This window comes from Aspergillus mulundensis, assembly GCF_003369625.1.
Source record: "Aspergillus mulundensis strain DSM 5745 chromosome Unknown scaffold_11, whole genome shotgun sequence".
Taxonomy (NCBI): domain Eukaryota; kingdom Fungi; phylum Ascomycota; class Eurotiomycetes; order Eurotiales; family Aspergillaceae; genus Aspergillus; species Aspergillus mulundensis.
Window position 1 is genome coordinate 166,458 of NW_020797899.1, and position 23,878 is coordinate 190,335.

The 23,878-nt window shown below is 51.1% G+C and overlaps 9 protein-coding genes across 9 annotated transcripts; 4 read left to right on the top strand and 5 right to left on the bottom strand.

Moving 5' to 3' along the window:
- Window positions 1–984: 984 nt before the first annotated feature.
- Window positions 985–3,897, top strand: DSM5745_08988 (uncharacterized protein; the record flags this gene model as incomplete). Its single annotated transcript, XM_026751004.1, has 1 exon — window positions 985–3,897. The coding sequence occupies one exon, from the start codon at window positions 985–987 to the stop codon at window positions 3,895–3,897; it is 2,913 nt and encodes a 970-aa protein (XP_026600090.1).
- Window positions 3,898–4,048: 151 nt separating this feature from the next.
- Window positions 4,049–5,128, bottom strand: DSM5745_08989 (uncharacterized protein; the record flags this gene model as incomplete). Its single annotated transcript, XM_026751005.1, has 1 exon — window positions 4,049–5,128. One exon carries the CDS (start codon window positions 5,126–5,128, stop codon window positions 4,049–4,051), a length of 1,080 nt encoding a protein of 359 aa, XP_026600091.1.
- Window positions 5,129–5,387: 259 nt separating this feature from the next.
- Window positions 5,388–9,072, bottom strand: tof1 (putative DNA repair protein (Tof1); the record flags this gene model as incomplete). The annotated part of the gene is made up of 4 exons (XM_026751006.1): window positions 5,388–6,466; window positions 6,523–8,640; window positions 8,698–8,935; window positions 8,989–9,072. 4 exons carry the CDS (start codon window positions 9,070–9,072, stop codon window positions 5,388–5,390), a joined length of 3,519 nt encoding a protein of 1,172 aa, XP_026600092.1.
- A 306-nt stretch (window positions 9,073–9,378) lies between these two features.
- DSM5745_08991 (3-hydroxyacyl-CoA dehydrogenase family protein) lies at window positions 9,379–10,432 on the top strand (the record flags this gene model as incomplete). Its single annotated transcript, XM_026751007.1, has 3 exons — window positions 9,379–9,507; window positions 9,555–9,654; window positions 9,702–10,432. The coding sequence occupies 3 exons, from the start codon at window positions 9,379–9,381 to the stop codon at window positions 10,430–10,432; spliced, it is 960 nt and encodes a 319-aa protein (XP_026600093.1).
- A 777-nt stretch (window positions 10,433–11,209) lies between these two features.
- On the bottom strand, window positions 11,210–12,788 carry arp6 (actin family protein; the record flags this gene model as incomplete). Its single annotated transcript, XM_026751008.1, has 4 exons — window positions 11,210–11,348; window positions 11,403–11,465; window positions 11,515–12,223; window positions 12,293–12,788. 4 exons carry the CDS (start codon window positions 12,786–12,788, stop codon window positions 11,210–11,212), a joined length of 1,407 nt encoding a protein of 468 aa, XP_026600094.1.
- A 688-nt stretch (window positions 12,789–13,476) lies between these two features.
- On the top strand, window positions 13,477–14,418 carry DSM5745_08993 (PhzF family phenazine biosynthesis protein; the record flags this gene model as incomplete). Its single annotated transcript, XM_026751009.1, has 1 exon — window positions 13,477–14,418. One exon carries the CDS (start codon window positions 13,477–13,479, stop codon window positions 14,416–14,418), a length of 942 nt encoding a protein of 313 aa, XP_026600095.1.
- Window positions 14,419–14,648: 230 nt separating this feature from the next.
- DSM5745_08994 (uncharacterized protein) lies at window positions 14,649–16,274 on the top strand (the record flags this gene model as incomplete). Its single annotated transcript, XM_026751010.1, has 1 exon — window positions 14,649–16,274. One exon carries the CDS (start codon window positions 14,649–14,651, stop codon window positions 16,272–16,274), a length of 1,626 nt encoding a protein of 541 aa, XP_026600096.1.
- Window positions 16,275–16,489: 215 nt separating this feature from the next.
- DSM5745_08995 (putative copper resistance protein Crd2) lies at window positions 16,490–16,922 on the bottom strand (the record flags this gene model as incomplete). The annotated part of the gene is made up of 3 exons (XM_026751011.1): window positions 16,490–16,560; window positions 16,611–16,706; window positions 16,763–16,922. 3 exons carry the CDS (start codon window positions 16,920–16,922, stop codon window positions 16,490–16,492), a joined length of 327 nt encoding a protein of 108 aa, XP_026600097.1.
- Window positions 16,923–17,782: 860 nt separating this feature from the next.
- Window positions 17,783–19,634, bottom strand: DSM5745_08996 (homeobox domain-containing protein; the record flags this gene model as incomplete). The annotated part of the gene is made up of 5 exons (XM_026751012.1): window positions 17,783–18,147; window positions 18,206–18,638; window positions 18,693–18,825; window positions 18,879–19,016; window positions 19,063–19,634. 5 exons carry the CDS (start codon window positions 19,632–19,634, stop codon window positions 17,783–17,785), a joined length of 1,641 nt encoding a protein of 546 aa, XP_026600098.1.
- Window positions 19,635–23,878: the final 4,244 nt, after the last annotated feature.

The following is a 23,878-nucleotide window of genomic DNA, read 5'->3' on the forward strand; positions in this document are numbered from 1 at the left end:
TTATCGATTAAGCAGGCGGTATAAGTATTCGGAAGAGCTTCAAGTGATGATAGGATATTATGCTTTCCGCTGGCGGGGTAGAGGCGAGAGTACTGAATAATAGTCAAACAAGGAGTGTAAGGGGGCCGTAGAAAAATGGGATTCAAGTGAGACAGATGAGAATGGATGGTATGAGAAGCAAGGAGGACGAGGGCAGATGGGGGAAATGGTTTGATGCCTTAAGATGGAGGGCTGGCGCTGGCGGGAGTTTTGCATTCGGGAGGGGGCTGGTCGGGGTGTTGGTTGGTGAGTCCAGATCCGGCCTAGACCGGAAGCGGGCATAAACACTAAATCCATCAGACTGGGGTTGCTCAGTAACTCAGGCAACGAACTGAAGCTAGTACGGAGTAAATAGAGCACAGATCACAGATGGACCAGATCCCGATCTCAGAGCACCTACATATTTAGATCAATACTATGACAAGCTGAGTCCCCGATGCTTAGTAACAGTAATTATTTGACAAAAGGAATTGTTGCCAACTATGGTGGTGAACAAGTCTACATTGAGTTCATCTCAAAATGCAGGTTTGTTATGATTTGCAAACAGGATCTATAAGGAGATTCTGTGCAAAGAACAAGTCAACAGTATCAATAGAAATATAGGGAGTAGTACCCCTCTATACTCCTGAATTCTGTATTTCTTTGTATACAGAGTACTGTGGTGAGCCTGGTGACAGGCACATGGTGGGGATGCTTAATCAGCACATAAATACTTGGCCAGCTTGAAGATCAATCCATCATGCATACTAACATTGTTGAATGCGCCCCTGGAGCTCAAGGAGCTCATCCCCAGTCAGTTCTTTTCTGCTATTCTTTATTGTATCATAGCTTCTCTATGAAGCTTGCATCAGACCCCTCGTTACCCCTCCACAGCGTCATGGGACTGCCCTGAAACCTGGCCCCTTTTGGATCGATACACTAGTTACTCTGGAATTCGACGCGACCATGGATCAGCAATCCAGAACGCCGTCTCGCCTCCCTCGCCCAGTCTCGAGAATCCCTTTGCCTACTTCGACTACCAGCTCCGCTTCGCTCAAACCTTCCCCGTCGCGCGAGAGACTTAGTACTGACCCGGGATTGAGAATCGATAGACTCCGACGGCCCTCTTCAGAATTCAAGAAACCGCTTCCAAGAACCTTACAGCCGAGGAATTTTCGGAATGGCTACCAGCAAAAACGAGTTGTCTCTATGGCAAGTGACGGGCTAGGCTCGGAGAACGAGAAGCTGCTAGATGCAAGAGACAACAGCCTTGAAGATACGCTATCACAAGACGTTGAGAATCGCGGTCGCGTACGGCCATCTTTGTCGCAAAGAACGATTGAAACCCTTTCGCAGATTCCGCCGTCTCCTGCCTCTTCTAGGAGGCCATCGGCCATTTACAATGCGACTAGCCCGATACGGTCCCCATCTCGTCCGCCGTCTTCTATGACAAGCTACTCAAGGTCGCCCTCCCGATCCTCTACTTCTCGTCAGCTGAGTGGCAACGACTTTTTCTCCGGCCAACCGTCTAGCGTACGATTACCGTCACGGCCTCGCCCGCCGTTGTCTGCGAATGCCCCCGCTAGTGATCATACGCCTTTAATCAGTACGGATGGCCCTACGAAGTTAGCAAAGCCGATGGCGAGAAGAAGTGTCTACGGTGGCGCTGGTCCAACTCAGGAATCGCGTGCTGCACTGAGTAAGGCGCCGGCAGACGGCACGATTGCACCTCCAAATCTTCAAGTGAAGAAAACCCGAAAGGTTCAGCCAAAGACGTCCGATTTGAGGCTCAATTTGGGAGCCAAGGCAGCCACAGTGCTCGAAACCGCAGAGTCGACCTCGACGGATACAAAAAAAGCATCAAAATCGTCCAGCGCCCTGAGGGAGAGTATTGCAAAAGCCAAAGCTGCACGAAAAGCAGCAGCCCAAAAAGGGCCCCAGACGTCGCCTCTTGATGCGTGGACGGAAGCAGATATTGAAGACCCGTTCAACCAGAGGCTCAAGGTTTCGAACAAAGGCTTGCTTCGGAAGAGACTAGATGCAGGCCGAACAACAGGTGCCCTCAACATTGCTGCCATGTCTTTGGCCATTTTCCCTGACGAGGTCTTATCAATGTATGATTTCGATCCCAACGCGACTACAGATTGGTACGAAAGCGTGGACTTGGTCAAATTCATTGCTGCAGACAACGAGTTTACTGAGCTCCCTGAAGCGGCCTTTCCAGACATATCTGGTGAAATGGACATGGACTCGGACGACAAGGGAAACCAATTTGGGGGGCTAGAATCACTAGACCTACACGGCAACCTGCTAGAGCGTCTTCCTATAGGATTCAGAAGGCTGGAACGGCTTCACACGCTAAATCTCTCGAATAACAAGCTATCTATGGACGATATCGATGTGGTTCTCGAAATAACGAGCCTACGGGATCTCAAACTTGCAAAGAATCAATTGGCAGGCTCAGGCTCTTTTCTCGAAGGTATCGGCCGACTTGCCAATCTTGAAGTTCTTGACCTTCATGATAACTCTATCACCGCCCTCCCAGGAACGATTGCAGACCTCAAGTCCCTTAGAGTCTTGAATCTAGGACAGAACCGAATGACCTCCCTCCCCTTCGAGGCACTATGCACGCTTCCTTTAAGAGAGATAATTGCTTCAAAGAACAGATTACAGGGCGCTTTATTCCCTTCCTCTGTGGACAGGATGGACTTCCTACAAACTCTGGATGTGGTTGGTAACGCGCTCACGAGTATTGCAGAAAGCTTGACGCTGCCTGCTTTGCAGACCCTAGCAATCAGCATGAACCGTATACGGAGCTTGCCTGATATCACCACCTGGCAAGCGCTCCTGACCCTATCAGCCGAAGACAACAGTATATCGGAACTCCCATCGGGCTTCACGGAGATAAATTCTCTGAGAAATGTGGATCTTACTGGCAACGATATCACCAGATTGGATGAAAGAATCGGCTTGATGGACAGCCTCTCCACTTTCCGCATCGCCAACAATCCCCTCCGCGAACGCAAATTCCTAAGCATGGCCGTGGAGGATATGAAGCGTGACCTAAGAAGTAGATGTGAGCGTGAGGTTCAGGAAACAGATGACGAGGAAGGTTCCGTCGCTACGCAGTTTACTCTTGCACCAGAGACGCCAACTCAGACGTCGGGCTGGCAGCTCAAGCCAGGAGGCGTACTGGACAGATCTTACACCGATATGTCAGACGTTGAGGTTGATAAACTGGAGACTATCAATCCCAGCGATGTCAGATACCTATATTTGCAACACAATAGCCTGCGGTCTTTCCCTGTCCCAGCTCTCAGTTTGCTTGCAGCGAATCTGAGCGATTTGGACTTGTCCCATAACCCGCTTGATCTCTCTCTTTTTACTTCCTCAGTGGTACTGGCTAGCCTACATACCCTCAATCTGTGTGCCACGGGTATCATCACTCTTGAACCGTTCATGACTAATTTACATGCCCCTTCATTGACCTTCCTTGATGTGTCGTCAAACGGCCTTACTGGGACCCTCCCCCGTATCCGACAAGCGTATCCGAAACTGACCACGTTCCTGGCTGCGGAAAATCAGTTGGATAGTTTGGAATTTGAAGCCGTACAGGGTCTTCAGGTGCTCGATGTGAGTAACAACAACATCAACTCTCTCCCACCGAAGCTTGGCCTGCTCCGAGCCGACGGCAAACGTGCCAACTGGGGTGGCGATTCACCTCTACCATTGCGACGATTTGAGGTGGCCGGTAATTCTTTTCGGGTTCCGCGTTGGCAGATTGTCGCCAAAGGTACGGACGCTATCCTTGAATGGCTCAAGGATCGGATGCCCGCAGAAGAATTGCATGAATATGAGTCGGGCGATGAGAAAGACTAGCCGCCTGTTCTTTATATTGCAGCCTGAGATTACGGCTTGCGACTGTACATAATTTGTTTCTAGGTCCATGACTTAATCATAATCATTTTTAGGGTCATAGATCCTAGACCCAATCCACATACAATCCACATACTTAAATCGTTGATCAGTGTTAAGCGTCGACTATAGACTTGCTGACTTCCTCGACAACCTTGGTCCATGTCTTTGACCAAGTGGTAAATTTGTCCCCAGCGTTTTCCTGCTTCAAACCCCAAGGCAAAACAACTAACTCAATTGCCTTGAAGGCACTCTCCTTGATTTTACCCACTCGACGCGTAAATTTGTCAGGATCATCCTCATACAGCGCCCCAGCCACCTCGTCGATATGATCCGGAATCCGCTGTAGATTCAACATGACTTCTTCCAGTGTCCCAATGTCAGAAGGCGCCAGCGAAACCGACGCCTTCTTCAGCCGATTCGTAATAATGGCGGGATAAATCTGCGCAACTGGCTTCAAAATCCTCAGCGCATCCCTCTTCCGCGCACGAAGCGCAGCACTACCTTCTTCATCTTCGTCCTGATCCTCGTCATCCTCTTCATCAGCTGCAGATTCATCCTTATCACCATCGAGAAGGTCATCGAAGAACTCATCGCCCTCCTCATCAGGGTCCCACTCCTCAATCTCCTCCACCGCGTCCCTCACCAAGTCCCTATACTGCTCTGCCCGCTTAACCAAGAACCCAACAACGCCCTTCGCAGCAACATCAACCAGCACATCACAAGCATCCCAGACGCGCCCCGCCACAGCCGTGACCGCATTCTTCTCCGCCTGCTCCAAACTCTTCTTCTCGGCCTTTTCTTCTGCAATAGTCTGCACTTCCTTGACTAACAGAGACAGCTCCTTCAACGATGTCCCCGTCAGAACGCGGATCTCGGTCTGAAAAGCCCGCGTATGTGACTCTGGCGTTATGAGGAGCGCGGCCGTGACTAGGGACGGAAGAACGGATTCATTTAGCGTCGAAAGCGTTGTCGCCACGGCAGACGGTGTGAAGGGCGAATTTATAGCTAGTAATGAGAGTTTTGTGACATGAGATTTCAGCGCCGTGGAGGATGTCGAGAGGAGGGGAAGGGGATCTAGGTCCTTTTCGCTCGCCGCGAGGGTAGAGTTGGCTTGGGTTGAGGATAGAGTGGACTGGAATTGCTCGATCAGGGTGAGGGTTGTTTTCAGCACGATTTCGAGTTTTTGAGACATGTTTACGGCGTGTTTGACTCGTGATACGGCGTAAAGGTAGTGTGTTTTGATGTTTGAGGCGCAGAGGAGAAATTTTATGGACTCATGGAGAGCCTGAACTGCGGGGCCGCTGTTAGGGTTGAGCGGGGTCACCTGTCATCGTCACAGACTCATGGAAGGGGAAGATAAGCCGATGTTATTCTGGTCTATACAATTACGCCATGTTTGTCCGTGACCAAAATAGAAACTCCTCATGTCTCATCAATGCAGTAGCCCGCCGTTATTCCGAGTCACTTTCCACCACAAACCCCGCCCGCATGCGCCGACGGCTTGGGGCCGTCAAAGGGGCGTCTTCTTCATCTTCTTCGTTGACACCCTCGTTCCTTTTAGGGCTAGACCCGCCAACAATGTCATTGTCGGCATTCGCGTCGTCGTCTTCTCTTTCTCTATTTCGACCGAATGCTAGATTGTCGTCAAAGTAAAGCTCGTCTTCTGCTGCAGCCGCCGGAGCCGTGTCCATGCCATCGGCATCATTTGACGACTCCGCAGAAGAGGCCGGCGACTGCATGTCCGTATCACCCATAGAGATATCCTCGTCTTCAAGCTCTGCACTGGCCTCGTGACTACGTCTGCGTCGCTTTCTGCCGACTTCCTTTTCGCCAGCGGTTATAGACTCATTCGCGCGCTTTGCCTGTTTCTTTGTAGATTTCTTCCCTGAAGCCTCTGTTCTCCCAAGCATCAATGCCTGCTTGATCCGCTCCGACTGCTCTTTGCGCCTCTCTTCTTCGAGACGGAAGAACTCCTGGTCCGCCTCGTCATCGCTTTCTTCGTCACTGGCGTGTACATAGAGGTCGCTCTTGATCTTAGCCAGACGCGATCTAGTGTTCTCTAGCCGCGCCTGACGACGTTCCTCTAACGTCTCCTCATCCAGGGTCTCTTGTTCCCCCTTCTCTTCCCTCTTCTTCCTCTTTTTCTTCGGGTCATTGAGCGCGTTCGCCTTTGCTCGAGGGTTTGCGGGAAATAGTGGTCCATCAGGAACAATATCTTCACCTTCAGAGTCAGACCCAAAATTGATATCGTAGGTTTGGTCACTAATGCCACCCCGCGGCTCATGGCCATATTTCTTGCGCAGTAAGTCATTAGGATCACGTTCGTCGGTGTTTCCGATTACCAGCGCCTTATCAATCACGGCTTTCGATTCCCGTAACTCGGCTGACTTGAGTTGCGACGGAATGACCCAGGTGGTACCCTCCACGTTTTCTAGTCCAAGACGCTCGAATTTCACCAAAGTCATTAGGAGTCGGAGTTTAGCGTTCAAGAACATGGCTCTTTTGAACGATTCATCCTGCGACTTGACGGCTGTAATGTGTTAGTTAGATAGCGGCAACGGCGTTCAAAAGACTAATAGCACTTACAGATGATAGGGCTGTGAGAATCTCGAGGCCCTGCGAGGTCAACATCCTGAGCATTTAGTTCCCAGGCTTCTCTTTCGTCTGCTGCCGACCCCAGTATTTCGCTAGTCCACTTAACCAGTGAACTCTGCTCATCTTTGACCAACGCAGCTACTACAATACCGAGCTTCTCCTCCGGGGTTGGAGCTGCCTTGGGGTCAACCTCCAATTCGGCTGGGGCCCTTTTACTGGGGGTTATTGTCTGTTTCTCATACCCGTACTCAAGATAGAACGCGGTAGAGTTGATCTTGCTGAACAGCAACTCCGTGACCAGGGCAGGCCGCTGATCGAGCTTCTTTAAAAGCCTGCGAATAAGCTGACGGACCAGTTCCTCCCATTCCTTGAAGATTGGTTTGCTGGAATCCATGCCACCGGGCCCTTTGATCATGCGATAGAAGAGATTGAGGATATCAACTCGGAACAGAAGAACAGTCATCTCTTGCTTAAAAGATATCCGGTAGAAATAACGGTGGGCGCGCTTTAGCTGTTCCGTGTTCAGTTCCTTGTAGAATTTGATAAACGCCACGAAGGTGTCGACGCATTTCTGGTTCGAGAACTTCGCGGCAAACCGCGTAAAGTCGAATTTGCGCTCCTTTGACATCTTTTCGGCTTCGGCGTAGTCCTCATCATCCGATGCTTGCTCCTCATCGTTGCCCTCATTACTTGATTGTTCGTCACGCTTCTTTTTTCTGGCTCGCCGTCGTGATCGAACTTGCATATCGACATTCTCCTTGGAATAACGTTCCAGCATACGCAAGAACACATGAGACAATTCGGTACAGGCGTCCAGGTAGCCAAAACCTTGATCCGTATAACCACGAATGATGGTAAGTATCCGGTCATGTGTCGTTTCCTCGTAGAAAATGCGATTCTGGATGTTCTCCGCAATCTCCTGGTCTTCTTCGAGTGGTGATTGTGACATTTCTTGCACAGTCAACAGGATCTGTGTAAAGCACCTCATGGCAGCGTTTAGATCTTCCCACTCCTTGTTGTCCAGGCTATTCTGCATTGATCGGTTTAGGAAAACGAACGTTTCCTGGTTGAATACACCAGCAACCAACCCGAAACTATCTGGTTCCAATTCTTTCCCAGGTTTCTTCTCATTCTGAGCAAATTTCTCACGTTGGCGCGCACGCCGAGCGCGCTCTGCTGCAAGAAACCAGGAAACTGTGTAGAGAAAGTGGCGCTTATTTATATCCAGAACACGAACAGATTCGCGTTCAATTGCCTTGCGGACATGCACGAAGACTGGGTTGAATCCCGAATCCAGGAACTCTTCGACGAACGTCCGCAGCTTCGCCGTAGCAGATGGGCTTATAAGAACTGGCGTGTTGAAGTCATTGTTTGCCGACATGTCTTGAGCCTTTCGACCTCGCCTAGGTTTGTTCCATTTTTTGCTCTGGTCCATCTTGTGCAGAGTCATCTGCCCATCCCTAAGCACGTCCTGACCGGAGACTGTTGACATCTTTGCATCATCACGCTTAACCCAGATCATCGTCCCGAAGCGACCGTGTCTTGTGGGTGCGTTCTTCGCATACTCTCTTCGCATGGAATTCTCCTGCTGCAGCAGATCGTTCAACTCATCGGTGCGCTTTGCAGTTCGCTGCGCGTCATTCATAAAAAGCTTTTCGACGTCGATACCCTTTACAATATGAAACAGTGTTTCAAGAAGAGGGATATCCAGCATGTTGAAGTCGTCGCTGACATTTGAGCACATCGTGAGTATGAGAGCGAAAACGTCCTGGTCATGAAAGGCGTTTATTGTCGCCGACCTTGAGGTTTCTTCCTCCTCTCCCTCCGCTGCGAGACGAGCATTTGCGGTAATAACCGCGATATTCCGCAAGAGATAGAGCATGATCTTCAGGATTCCTTCGTCGCGAGCTGTCCGTTCTGATCGTGGAACCGCCATGCTGGGAAGGCCGATGCGGATGACAGCTCGCAGAAGACCGCAGTTGGCAATGTTTAGTATACCGCGCTTATAACCCACCTGGGCTTGTTGTAGGTAAGGTATGTGACGATGGTGATTGACTGTCATTTCCCCATGGATCTCCAGCGGCCAAGTCAAAGGTACTAATAATTCCACTGCGAGCTGTCAGATACACCAGTTTGCGCGAGAAGAATCGGGCGCAAGGAACTTACCACATGCCAGCGCAATCCTCGACATATATTTGCTCTGCTGTCCCTCGTTCCACCAAAGCGAAAGGATTTGGATAAGGTCGCCATTGACCAAGTTCGCTTCCCCCAGACATCGCGCAACATCCATTCGGTTGAATTTCTCATCATATAGCTTCAGCCATCGCTTGATATCGCGCAAGCATGACAAGGCGTCATCTCCGAGGACGTACTTGTCCGCATCGTCGCCATTGAATCCTCCGAGCTGGAGCAATTATCAGTCAACACGCTCGAGACGAAATGGTTGAATCAACTTACCGCAGTAACCAAGCTGTAGACGTGAGCGCGGACCTCGGGGTCGACCACTTCAACGGTATGATTCAGGGGCCCAGCTTCCTCCATCACGGCCCGTCGACTGTAGGTATACTCTCTTTCAAATGTTCATCGTCTCTATCAATCGCCATGAAATTAACAGCAACGCGTCAAGCATGCGCCAATAGTTACGCGTCATTACGCGTCACCGCCTCCACGGACCGCAGTCGGATTTGCGGAGAAAGTAAGGAGCCGCATAGCCGAGGATAGCCGATGACGTCGGATCACATGGGTCTCTTGTACGGAGTAGATTGCGGACAACTCGGGGGCTTCCTTTACCTCGTCCTGGATAGTGGTTGTTTTGTATCCTCCTCGAGATCTGTGGTCCTTCTGAGAATGTTGTCCCCATCGCTTCGTGTCCTCTGCCGCGGAGGCGCTTCGATGCGCTCTCGGGCGTTCAGCACATCTCCTGCCGTGCATGCTGCCGAGGTCAAATCCCTAGGAGTGATTGGAGCTGGACAGATGGTGTGTTGTCATGGCATTGCTTCTTCTACTTCACTGACAGTAGCCAGGGACTCGGAATTGCTCTCGTCGCTGCTCAGAAAGCTCAAGTCCCCGTAAAGCTAGTTGATAACTCTCAGGCATCTCTAGATAAGGGCCTGAAGTTCGCGGGTGTGTATGTCCATTTTGCCCACTAGCACAGTCCTAATTTGAAACAGACAAGTTGCTTGATAAGGATGTTTTTAAAGAGCGCATCACAAGGGAGGCGGCAGACGCCGCACGGGGTCGCATCACATCCAGCCTGAACCTGGACGACCTCTGCTCCGTGGACTTTGTCATTGAAGCTGTCCCCGAGATCCCTGATCTTAAAACATCCATATTCTCAAAGCTCGCGCATATTGCTCCTAAGCATGCCATCCTTGCTACGAACACCTCGTCCATTTCGATTACCAAGATCGCAGCTGCTACAACGACAGATCCTACGGACCTCCAGGCCCCGTCGCGAGTCATCTCGACCCATTTTATGAACCCCGTCCCTATCCAGAAGGGTGTGGAGATTATTGCTGGCTTGCAGACGTCTAAGGAGACAATTGACGCCGCTATTGCCTTTGTCCAGCGCATGGGTAAGGTCGCAGCCGTGTCCGCGGACTCGCCTGGCTTCCTTGCGAACCGCATCCTCATGCCTTACATCAACGAGGCAATCATCTGCCTTGAGACTGGCGTTGGTAATCGCGAGGATATTGATAGCATCATGAAGAATGGAACCAATGTGCCCATGGGACCCTTGACGCTAGCCGACTTTATTGGATTGGACACTTGCTTGGCCATCATGAATGTTCTGCATCAAGAAACTGGAGATAGCAAGTACAGGCCGTCTGGTTTATTGAAGAACATGGTCAATGCTGGCTGGCTGGGCAAAAAGTCCGGGAAGGGATTCTACGACTACTAAGGCGGCCGCGAATGCAGTGAATCATGTCGTTCCCATTCAAATATCCAATAGTATAATGGAATAACCACCCTCGAGATCACGTCAGGAAAGCTAACCCCAAACGCCTTTATTAGACGATGCGTTGCGTGGGGCCAACAAGTGCTGCTGCTCACGAATGTCTGGAATATGTACTTTCTCGAGATAATAACCCTAGAGTCAACGTAGATAGCTGATAGATCAGGGTCGGAAAGGTAATCAAGGTTACGATCGGGGATTCTCTGGCGAGGTTTGCGTGCGCTCAAACTGCCAGAGCTAATAATGGACACCGATACCAATCAGAGCCAGGGCCTTCGTTAGGCCGATATCAAGCAAACACTCTCCTGCGGGCCGATTCCCTAGTAACAAGAAAAAACGCATCAGGTGTAGGCTCGAGGCCGGGAAATCCACAAGCCTTTCGGAAAGAGCTGTCTCCTGTTGGATTCGATTTTCGCACGATGCATCGTGGTGCCGTCGTACGAGGAAATGGCAATGTTCATTCTTCGGCCTTTGATTTGCGGGTTACCATTTCCTCTGCTGATAGGCTGATAGGCTGATGGGTCTTTTCTGGTAGAGTGCCATCCTAACCAAACAAGTCGGTACGTTGAAATGCTGCTTGGGCACATCGACACGATTGTGAATATGTCCACATCGAGCCACGAATGAGGCAAAGTATACTTATCCAGCTCGGGTTTTGAGGCTCTGTGAGTCGGGCAAATCCTCCTTGGAAGCACACGTGGATGCTATCGTGGCCAAATCCTTTCACAGAGCGCCAGAGAACTTGCGGGCTGTCCAGGAAGATCCGTTTTCCTGGTATTCCTGGCGAGTGATTGCCATTTTCTTGAGCTCATCTTTATTGGTTGCTAGGCGGGATCCCCCAAGCCAGGCAGAGCGAATGGGGCTGTTGCACCGTCAGTGACAAGCATATTGGACGGTGAAGCGGAAAAAGACTTACTCCTTCGGACGTCGAACCCTAACCACACACTCTGCTGAAGCAATCTGGCGCAACTCCGCTTCCCTGTTGACGTTAGCAACATGCAAATTGGGCTAGGATTGTGGGTTCTCACAGTCTCTCCATAAAGCCAGGAAGTAGCGAGTTGCCCCCAACAACAATAACATTGGCTAGGAACGCCGGGTGCAGTCCTGTAGGCAACACGGAAAGGCTCTGCAAAATCATGTCCGGTACGCCAGCCGACTTCATGCCAATGTCACTAGGAGTAAATAAGATCTCTGGAACAGTGAACCGCTCATTACCCAAAATCAGGGCATCCTCATTGAGCTGATCGGCACTAGCACCGGCAAGAACAGCCTTTCTCTGCTTGGACACTAACAGCGGGTCATGGGGTCGCATGAAGCCTCGCCTGCCTCCATTCGGGTCTGGCAAAACGTAGTCGACTACCACACCATCTCCTGGATCTGGTTGTCCACGTCTGCGGTTTCCCTTCCATGTCCGCTCCAAGTCACGGCTGAAATCGTTGCTTACGAAGCAGGCTGACTCTTTGACCTCATTCATTATGTATGTCTCGTCCAGCATGTTATACTGTCTCATTGACACCAGCTCTTTAAGATAATTTGTTAAATGTTTGCCGCCGATGTCGAGCCGCCGAATTCCGCGTTGAAGTGGCTGGCCTCTGTAAACCGGGGTGACGGTCGTGTGAGAATATCCAGAGTCAACCACAAGGAGGCACTCGGTTGGCGAGACGGCAGCTCCGGGTTGTGATAGTACCGGGTCTCCGAACAGCGATTGAGCTTCGTTCCAGGCGTTCAGTGACGGACCTATATACCAGCAGGAACAGTTTAGCCATGCGCAAACCCCATAGCAAGGGGTAAAGACTCCAGCCTTACCAACACATCTTAAGTATCCTCCAAACCCCCATTCCTCCATTATTATCTCGTCCGCGTTCTTCTGTAGCGCCGGTAAAGCATTCGGAGCCTCCGCAAAAATTATAGTGGTGTCCTCTGGATCTGCGATTCGCAATTCTTTCGACCGCGCAGTCTTCTCATCAAAAAACGAGCTCTCCCATATCTCTTTTTGCGCCTCCCAGTTCACAGTGTAGCCTTTTTCCACCGGGCGCCTAAATAACATTTCATTGCAGTCTGCAACGTTCGTGCCAATTTGCGCGCCGACATAGATTCGACTTCCCCGGGCTTTAGCGATTGCATTTGGAATGGCGGTACACGCTGACAAGGTGGTTTCTTCATCATCGGGCGGTAAAGAGTCAGGCGCATAGCCTGCTTTCATTGTGTATGCACCATTGTCAATGATGAATGTCTTGTCCGGGAGAGATTGAGCTTGAGCGAGGGAGTTCTTTCCAGGCGGGCGCGGTTTGGTGGTCCCCATGATAATAAGCCAGAGTGTGAAACCAAGTATTCGATCTCTTTCAGGTGAGCAACGATTTCATAGAACTTATTTCGATATCTTTCTGTGAGAGGTGTTGAAAGATGTTGGATGCGGGTAGGAGCTCAAATGGAAGCCTTCACTGCGGCGGGGAGTCGGACTCGGACTCGGAGCCAGTCATGGATCAGCGCCGCGTTACCCCAATCAGGAAAATAGGGCACGGTGTTAGGGCACGCCAGGGATATCAAGAAAAGTGAGCGCAAGTATCCCATGCAACCTTTTGATGGTGATAAAAGGAATCTTACTATCTCATAATATAAAGGTAGGTCCTGATAGTCACTTGGTATATACAATTCATTAATTAGATCATAGACTATAGATCAATTGGTAGGAGGCCGAAATATATATACTGCGGGCATTGTACAGACCCCCGGCCTCTGATAATCAGCAAAGAAGATCCCAGGCCCGCGGTCGGACCAATCAGGTTCTCCTTAGTTCATCATAATTACAAAAACAAGCAGCGAAACCGTATAGACCAGAATAACATCCGGCTACCAGATAGTCTTGCCATGACTCATCTCAGCGGGGTTGACTTAGGTAAGTTGTCACAGGGCGTGAGCCTCTTTTTACTGCGGTAGATTCCATCGAATCTCGACCTCGACCTTTACCTTTCGCAACAATCAGTATAACCATGACCAGCGTCAAGTTTGCCACTCTCGACGTTTTCACCAACAAGGTCTACGAGGGCAATCCCCTCGCAGTGGTGTTCCTCCCCGCAGCAGCATCCTCCCAGGTAACGCAGCGCCAAAAGCAAACCATCGCGCGCGAGTTCAACCTCTCGGAAACCATCTTTGTCCACGCAGAGCATGGCCCGAATGAGTCCCGCACAATTGACATCTTTACAGAGAGCGAGGAGCTCCCGTTCGCTGGACACCCAACTATCGGCGCAGCGTCATGGTTTCTGCACCACGCGCCGGAGGAAGATGCTAGCAACACGGTGAAGAGCTTGAACATGAAAGCCGGAAATCTCCCAATTGCTCTCCAGGACGTGAACCTGGGTGTTGTGTCTGCGCGGATTGCGCATAACGTGCATATCCATGAGAAGCAGTACCCGCTCGATGAGGTACTGAGGCTCTACCCATTCCTCAAGCCGTACTTGACTCAGTCATCAATTGCTCTGTTCTCTGTTGTGAAAGGGATGAGCCAGCTTCTCGTCGAACTTCCCTCACTCGAGGCTCTGGCCGCTGTGACTACTGCATATGGCGGACAGCCCGCTAGTTCGTTGTACCTGGATGCTGGATGGGATGAGGGGATGGTTGCGACGTACTTTTACGTCCGAAATGTGGAGGATGAAGTACTGGGTCGGAAGGTTATCCGCACGAGGACGATCTTGGGAAACCTCGAGGATCCAGCAACTGGCAGCGCAGCGAGTGGTTTGACGGCTTATCTCTCGCTTAGGGAGGGGAGAGCTGGACGGTTTGTGTATGATGTTGTGCAGGGGGTGGAGATGGGCAGGCGAAGTGAGATAGGGCTTGAGGTAGTGACTGGGGAGAAGGGCATCGTGAGGCTAGAGCTGAGGGGCAGTGCTGTGAAGGTCAGCGAGGGCTCCATTGTGGTTCCTCAAGACAAGTGAATGGCAGAGTGAATGACTTGGGAATTATCTGCCAGCATGAGTATTTTTGCGGTGGGAATCAGTGAATCCTACAGTGAATGAAGAGCACAGGTGTTGCTATAGCTTACTGGCCTTCTTAATCTTATGTTTTTAACAGTGCTTCTAGCACGCAGCTGAACCACTTTTTTGATTCATCCCTGCACCTGTCCATACTTCTATCTGTCTAAGTCTGTGTGCAGAAACAAGTTAAGATGGCTGCAACCCAAGGCAGTGGTTCCAAAGCCTTTCTCAAAAACACTCTCATAACTGTCCGAAAAACTTTCAAGAAACACATATGCCCAATGTTCAAACGCAAGCCCTCCCCATCAACCTTAAATATGCCGAAAAGATCGACTTCAACGCTGGCCAAGGACCTGAGCATATCCAGCGACGAGTCACAGCCCCCTCGCTCAGTCCGCATCCCTTTAGTACCCCAGCACAGCCATGCACTGTTCATACCCAATAGCACCACGGATGACAAGGAACACAAGCACAAGCTCGAGCACCCGAACGAGCCCCAGCCAGAGCACGAGCACCACGAAAACATCTCACAGCCAAACAGTGTGACAAAGAGCCTTCGAATCCAACGCTTGACTTCTCGTCTCCCTTCCTTTGAGCTTCCACGCACTCAGACATCCGCAAGCCTCAGTCGCAAGTCAACCTTTACCACCTCGAGACTTCCTACCCCGACTGAGCCACCAAAGGATGCACTGTACTCGCACGCGGTGTACCAGAAAGAAGGGCGCCGGAGCGTGCTGTCGCCTATGGGAAGAGGATGGGCAATGCAAACTCGCGCAACACCCAGAATTACCTTAAGCAAAACCAATCGACCGTCGACTCAAACATCTGTTCCTTCTCGACAGTCAAGCGCCTTTCTTAAAGTGCTAAGAAAGCCATCGACACAATACAATGAAAGCAAGAAGAACCTAGAGGTGAAGGTCCCGACCCTGGCATCGGCACCCCCACTGGCGCATATTGAGAAGGAGCGAGCTAGCAGCATCCACCACCATCTACCTCGTTACTATCAAGCCCGCAACAGACTGTCTTCTCTAAACGTTGCATCTCTTCACACCGCATCCGCAGAGAGCACGGTGAACGCAATGGCTTCTCCTAGGCGCATTCGGCTGACCCAGGGCTTCGAGGACCTCAGGCTCGCGCAGGATACCCAACAGACGAAGCTGTCCACGCTCAAGCACATGTTCGATCCTGGACTGGGGAACTCGACGAGTCAAATCCAGAAGCCGCATCTGCAAGTACAGACCCATGAGCACGTCAAAGAGAACGACGTCCCAGCAGCTTCTCGCGCACACATCCTGGCCCCCGCACAACAGCCGCAGTACGCAAACGTGCAGACAACTCCGAAGCGCTCCAAGTTACCTGTCTTGAGTCCTAGCAGCTCCAGGCGCAAGACACAGAATGAGAGAATGGTATTGAAATCACTACCACCAAGGAGTTCTGTTGAAACTCCCATCTCACCTGTCCCTTCTCGTGTGTCAAACCCTAAGAGAAGAACAGTACTAACACCCCAAATGGATGGCCGGCCACAGGTCAAGAGTGCCATGCCCCAGGAATACTGGCTGGGCCGCTTCATGACTTTGACCAACGCATTCCACTACGAGGATTCCTTCAATGAACCGGATATTGCGACAGGATTCGAGATGCCCTCCAGTTACTCACGTCCATTCCAGGGTTCGGACGATGGGGACATGGCCGCGTATCGGGTGAAGCGGGCGTTCATGGTCTTGGAGAACCGCTGTGCCACGGAGGAGGCCGCTGCGAGCTTGCGAGCATTCCGGGAGGCGTACATTCAGCGCTGCGGAGATCAATGGATGTGCTAGATAGCGACGCCGTGCTTGTATTTTGTGCTTGTTTCGTCCCGTCTTTCGAAGTGGACGTGGTTCAATAAATATTCATTGTTGATACTGATGGATGCTGCATGTCATAATCCCACCTCAAAGACTCCAGTCAACGCCATCCCTATTTAGATAATACACCGATAGAAAGAAGAAAACAATCCAATGCTTCCCAGCTTCATTAACGTAAACTTAAGCAATCAGGCCTTCGTCGTGAAGTCGATCTCGAGAGCAGAGTCAACAGCCCCAGCCTTCTCACAAGTGCAAGAAGCTATAGCGGTTAGCATATGCCACTAGTAACGAAAGACAGAAAACGCTTACCCTCCGATCTCTTGCCACAAGGACACGTTTCTCCAGTTACAGGCTGGTTCTCACTTGCCGCACGTTCACAGGTACACTGACCAGCCGGACGAGCCCCTGCACACAGTTGTTAGCATACATCGCCCAGGCATATTAGATCGGAGAAAACGTACGGCACGAGCACCGTGGACCCTGGACCGAGTTCTCGGTGGAAGCCTTGTTGCAGGAGCAGTGAAGAGCAGACTCCTTGCCGCAGGAGCACTTGGCCTGAGCGGCGCAGACGCAGCCGCCGCTGGGGTTCGTCTTGCAGCAGGTAGTAGCGGGGTGGACCATTTTGATTGTTGGCGTTGTTATTGGAAAAGGTGAGGTCTGATGTGTTGGATGATAGGTAGTGACTCAAGCCGAAGCGATGAATAGATGGAAGATAGATGAGTTTGATGATGAGAATAAAGCAAAGCAAGACAGGCAACATGCAGTATTTATACAGAGCAGGCCTTATTGCCCCTCGAGTCATCCGTTGACATGGTTAGCAATCTGGCGATGCTGATTGGTCGAGCGCCAGCGCCCCAGCTTTCTTTGTCAACAGAACCAAGCAATATTGATTGGTCCGATATAGTTCATTACTTGAGGATTGGTAATTGCTTTTTGAGCATTGGGCGGGTGCGATGGTCTGACATCTAATTGCTTTTTATTGGTTGCTGATTGGAATTTGCGATGCTGCAGATTATCTGCAGCCCTAAGTTCAAAGTGTCTGCAGGTACTCAGGCCTACCGGTCAGGCAGCGACTAAAGAGACATTCATGTACAGCCTCCAGCGAACAAGACTGCGAAGATAACATTTAACATTAGACTAGATCTCAGTGACTTGTAGAATATGTCTTTTAGAAACAGCCACACACGGTCCACGATGCAATAAGTGAAAGAAAAACGCCAATAGTCCCAACTCCAAGTGTAGCAAACCAATGATTTTCCCGCCGGTAAGCAATAAGTGTTGAATAAAACATAAGAGAAAAGAAGGGAAAACGAGCTATATCCAATCGGCAACAAGTATGTACGGGAAAGAATAAGAAGTCCTTCGCCAATTAATTGTTCTCGGACCGCCGTCCGCATTACTTAGGTAGGTTGAGTAGAAGATGCAATCAATATCGAGGTGTCGCATCGAGTGTCGATTGTGAGAATGATGGCGCTCTGCGACTATAGGTAGTTCGCATAATCATAGCTCTGGCCGTATTTGGCCCTCAGAGGATCCATGACCTGCGGAGAGGTCATCCTGCCATCGGGCGAGCTGCTAACTGCAACGTGGCCTGTCTCCGAAGGGAAAGATGCCGGGAGACTCAGGCTGGATGCATTGGCTTGTGTATATGGGATACCGGTACCAATGCTGTAAGGGTGGTGTTCGTAGGAGTAAGGGCGGTAGTCTGGTGCTTCCGAGACTGGGAGGTGGTGCACAGCTGGCACGCTTCGCCCGGGTGCCTGCATGTGCGAGCTAATTTCTATTCCACCGTAGGGTTTGGGAGCGGGCATTGAAAGAGGAGGTTGATAACTGTGCATTTGTGAATCTAGCAAAAAGCCTTTAAGTCAGTATTGATGGTCTCTAAACAGAAGTGAGAAGCGTACTAGTACTGTCCATTCCGTATGAGATTTGCGTCTCTTGTTGACCAGTAGGCGACACAGAGCCCTCTAGTGGACGGTGCTGGCCATAGCCAACCATCATACCGTTTGCCGGTCGGTTCACCATATAGTCCATTGGCCGTCGATATGCAATCCCAGGATGGCCCATCGGTTCTCCAGGCCTTGAAAATCGTCCTGGATATTGAAGATTTGCATTGTATGACGATTCAGAGAAGCTACTCGACCGCGGAAAGGGAAAGGTGCCTCGGTTGCTCCTCAAATCTGGAACAGTTGCTGCCGCTCCTCGGTTCTGGTAATTCTCGAAGCCCCTATCGGAAGAGGTCGGTGGGTAGCCAGGGCCGTTCGTGGACGCTGAGCTCAATGGTGAAATAACGTACTCGTCCTCGTTCAAGCGCGGTAAGCCTTCGGTAAGAAGCCCCTATGAAGCATATGTTAGATGGGCGTACGAAATATATGGCGTGAGTAACCTTACAGATGCCTCCGAAGGACCCTTGCTGCCAAAGGGAGTGCGTAAAACCTGAGTCGTATCGAAATCATCCGGCAGTGCTCGTGACTTCAACATACGCTCCCGATCGTTGCTAGTAAGTCGCTTGAGTTTCGCCCGTCTGGTAGTGTGTCAGTTAAGAATGCCTTCCCTGTGCTAGCATGTTTGGAATACCTGTTCTGAAACCAGACCTGAACCTGACGTGGGGTAAGTCCGGGGATTTCTCTCGAAAGTCTCTCTCTGTGGGCGGCGTCAGGATGCGCCTGTCGAGTGAATTCGCTCATCAGAAAGCGCGTTTGATTATGCGTAAGCCTCCAGAGGTTAGCAGATGCGCTAAAGATCACTCCGAGCCACTTACCGGAACCTCTTCATCTTTTTTTTGTCCAGCTTAATGTCCTGGGATGATTTCTTCTCGTCGGCGACTGACCCATCATCATCAGAGGAGCCACCATTGATCTCACTATGGTCCTTCTCCTCCTCGTGCACCTCCTCTGCAACCTCTGGTTTGACCTTGAATGAAAGTCCGTCGTTCTTCTGAGTATCGGCAGTCTCTTGGGTCTCGGCATCGTGTCTCTCCGGGTTTGGCCTCGACGTGTCGCTGTGCGCATTTGCAGTCGCACATTCCGAACCATTCAAAGGTCTATCTACCCCTGAATACTGTATTGAGCTGGAAGACCCTGCGGACGGCTGCATTGTAAAGGCATTCTCAGCCTTGTACTCAGCAGACTGCATTTCCACAGGGGCAGTCTTGTCTAGCTCGCCTGTTGTTCCCCGGATCCCCGATAGGGTTGACAAGTCCGCTCTCGATTTCGATATGACTGGTTCGCTGTTCCAGGATACTGAAGCCCAGGAACTCGTGATGGCAGGTGAATGAGCAGTTGCTGGTGATGGCATCGTCGACACCCAGGCACAAGGGCCACTAACGGACATGATCGTGATGCCTTTGCCACTTAGTCCATGCAAGTTTCTAAAAGCCCAGCCCAGGGCAGATCCAGCAACGATAAGATGTCAGAACTGATGTCGTTATAAGATCACGGATGGTACTGAATGAAGTGGGTCTGCGAGCGTTGTGAGAGTTGTCTGAAGATCCAAGGGTCTCAAAGTAACTGTTAAACCAGGGGTAGCGATAGCGAGGGAAGTAAATAGAAGTTAATCGTTCGCCGTTTTTAGGAATTCATCAAACTGTGGTCGGCATTTGATAGCAGACGAACGAGAAGCAATCTAACCGCCTGGACTGTTTCTTATAAAGATGATAAAAGGAGAGTCTCAGTCGTGATTGATCACCACAAGCCAGCGGTAAGATATGAAGTTCGATTCCACAGTTGGGTCCTGGGTGTGGCCGAACACTCCAGCCTCCCGGCGCCTGGGAAGGGAAGAAGGGAGGAGCAGAGATTAAACAGTGCTTAGCCAAGCGGGTCAGGACAAAGAGATCAAGGTACGGAGATTCGAAATCAAGACCAGGAATACCGGGGCGCTTAGCTTCAGCACTGTGGCCGACGTCCGAGAGTATTGATCCACCGGATCTGTCACTCCAGTCCACACTACTGAAGGGGAGGGGTGCCAGCCTGCCAGGAGAGTGAGGGGTGGCAATGCCAGGACGGGTCCCTCCAATTGACAACAGGCTGACTGGTCTGGAGACAAATGACGACCAGGGCCTAATGCAGGAGGCAACTCCAGGAAAACCGGCAACTCAAGCAAAAACGTTCGCCGGCAGAGAGAGATATCGCACGCCAAGCTACAGGTATGAGCATGCTTCCCATGAGTATCAGAGTGTGCGCGCGGAACTCACCAGGCTAATCGGGATGGAGGGTAGTAACAGAAAGGTGGGTATTTGGAGAATTTAGCTCGAAATCCAGGCAAATTTTCTGTTGCAGCAGGGGGTTTCGCCGGTACTCTATTCAGCGGAGTTCCTACTCAGAGTAGAACCAAACATTTATAATAACGGTGATATAAAGGTTCGTTGCAAGGTGTTTTGAATAAAAAAGACGTTGGCGCTATGGAGTTCGAGGCAACGTGGTGCGGATAACCAATGAAAAGAGAAGGATTTTTAGAAAATTGAAGAGAAGAATACAAAGTCAAAGCAAATAGAGTCCAGGCAGAGAGGTCCAATAATAATAAATAGAAGTACGAAGACGACAGGGACGGCTTAAGGACAGCCATACCTTTGATGGAAGCGAAGGTAGCGGGCAAGCAGACCTGGCGAGCTTCTGGGCTGGGGTGGCAGCCCTGTGGAAAAAGACGGAGTGTTGGTGCGTGGACCTTGATAGATACGTTGATCGAGGCTTGACTTTCACGAACGGGGCTATCACCGTCGGTCTGAGACAGTCATTAAGCACCGAGGTATGGCTGGCGTGACTGTAAATAAACTACCCGTGTTTCTCCGGTTACTTCCACACGGGCAGAAGTAGTACATCTTATGGTAACAATGAACAGCCGCCATTTTTCGTGAACATTATTGACAGACAATTTTTGTCAAAGCATCGAGGGCCTGAAAGCTGTCAGTGACAAGCTTCGGGCGTGGAATGAAGACGCCAAACCCGGGACTATTCTTGAATCCGCGTATCCATACCTATCCCATTTGCATAGCTGTAGCCTGCGGGTCACTGGGGGAGTCGGGGACAGTCTTAGATTCATCTCCACTGCCCGTCTTATTCGCCATTAACGGCTGTTAGTAGAGGGGCAGATACGGACCCTTGCTCAGTTGTCTTGAGTCCTAGCTTGCAGTCCCCCTGAGTTCTGACTCCTTGAAATCTGGGTTGTGGCTGCCGACGCGAGCAACACCACGGTGGTTAGGCTCAGAGGCTGTCATGTCAATTGTCAGTTGCTCCGATGGAGCCGATGGCACACCATGTGGAAGACGTTCCGGAACTAAGTGGTGCCTTGGCTAGGAATCCACCAAACACAGAGCCTGGATCGAGACAGGAGCGCCGGCGGCCCTAACGTTGAAGCCCTGTTAGCGCGCTGGCCAGTACGGCATCAGCCAGCCAAGAAATAATACCGGCCAAAGCGACACGAAAGGTAGGCGTTACGACATACGAGCAAAGACTGAAACTTGTGGCCTCATTAGGTAATCGGGAGAGCGAGTCCTGAGTCGCGTTGACAGCAGAAATGAACATGATAGACACAACCTCTTGCAGGCCGGTTGTTTGATGAATCCAGGAACAGGACGGGTCCTGGATGAACCTCGAGGGCTGATCCAGCGGCGTGGGTGATGGAAGGAGGAAAACAAATTCCACCAACAGGCGGAGTCGCACCCCGTGGACCTCTGACGTCCTTGCCCAATCGGGCTTAGCGTGGATCCCATCACCGAGTCAGTACAACCGGAGGTACTACGGAGACTCGAGAGTCTGTAGACTGTAGATGGGCGATGGTGGTGATCAATCGATGCAGATAGCGGTTAGACTACTAGTATGCCGTACGGGTCGATGGTAGACCTTGATTCATAGGATCGTAGATTCATCTTCCGAGCAAGGCGCTGGGAAACTAGGGGTGACTAGAACGGACACTGGACCGACTCGACCGAGACCGTCCGGGAGGCGTTCAACGGCACTGCAGGGGCCCACCGGCCTTGAAGACGGGGCGACTTGACAAGGAGCCAGGAGGCCCAACTCTTACTCCACACAAACGGACCTGCATGAAACACTTTTGTCGGAAGACTTGCAGAAAGGAAAGAGCAGAGTGAACAGATAGGCAACAGCCAAGCCAAATCAAATCCTCTTGTCTGGCAGCTTAAAAGGTTGGAGTAGGTAAAACAATATGACAACCAAACCTTGAATAGTTCTAAAGCAAAACGACATGAGTCGTAGTGGGTCAGATAGGTTGTTGATCACCAAATCCAGCGTCTGAGCCTCTAGCTCGCATTCGCGAGGCGTGCTCGGTTAGAGCAGAGAGAGCACCGGCAGGGATAAGGCGCTCGAAAGCCGACAGACAGGCAGTATGTCCGCACTCGAAGTAAGTCTAGGTTGGAAATCTAGGGTCTTCCTGAGGAATTACGGAGTACTCTGGTATGCATTCGATGGAATGCGCATCCACTCCGTAAGGCTTCGGGTCATGACTAATAGCCGACGGGTGGTGTCAGGACTCAGGAACGGTAACAGGTAGGACATACTCCGTAGTAATATGGAGTAACGCCGTAGAAAACAATGGAAGCAGGTGAAGCTCTACACGCATCACGAAGGCGTCGTAGTCGTACCTTGGCTCCTCGGAGAATTCCTAGCCAGTGTTCGGAAGCTGGGGATCTTGCCTGGATAGGAAAGGTTCCAGGCGAAATCTCGGAAACGTCAGATGAGCCTAAAATAATGGCCCTAGTCAAAGGGACGCGTAGTGATATCCGCTCAGTGCGTGGGTATAAATATAGTACTTTGCGGGTACTTTGGTGTCAGGCCTTCTAGGAGGTTTCCATATCGAGCTGGTCACCCCGACGGACGTCAGCGTAAACCGAGCGACTCCATCCGCCATGGCCTGATCGGTCAAAGCTCCTGGCGCTGGATACTAGTGAGCCGTATCGATGATCCTTGATATCAAAGTGACATCGTGTGGCAACGGTGCGGGGAAGAAGATCACAGGCAAATCTGCGATATCAAAGCGACCAGTCATGGGCTCGGCTTAATCCGCTCCAGCGCATCGCGCCGTGACCAAGATGGAGAGCCTGTCCCTTCATTTGATCCTCAGCTTCGTTCGGCCGCCGGGGAGCGTACGGATTCCCAGTTCCTACGACCTCAGCTCTTGTCTGGTCTGTGCGGGTCACCAGCCATGGTGAAACGCCACAGTCAGGGCATGCTCCATCCACCATCCTGTCCTGCCGAGGTACATTGTTGTCGTCTACATACCTACCGCAGGCGGGTAGCTTCATCGACGTCCAGGTTCGGAACTCTGATACTCTCACCTTCCTTCTAGTGTCTCAAAATGCTTCACGTTCGCTCGTGGAGTGCTCTGGTGAAGAGTTTGAGTTCTTGCACCACGCGCCGACAGATCACTCCAGGACGTTAAGAAACTGCAGGCCGTTATCCTCCAGTAGGGTTGGGCCTAGGTTTACCGTGAAACATGACAGGCGCCCTTTAATCTCGCCTCCAGAGCTCGAGTACTTCCGTTCCTTCGTCTTCCAAGAATCCAAGCGCCTGGGAAATGCCATGCTTCCCCCACGTTGCTGTCATGCTGTCGTGCTCTTGACCTTG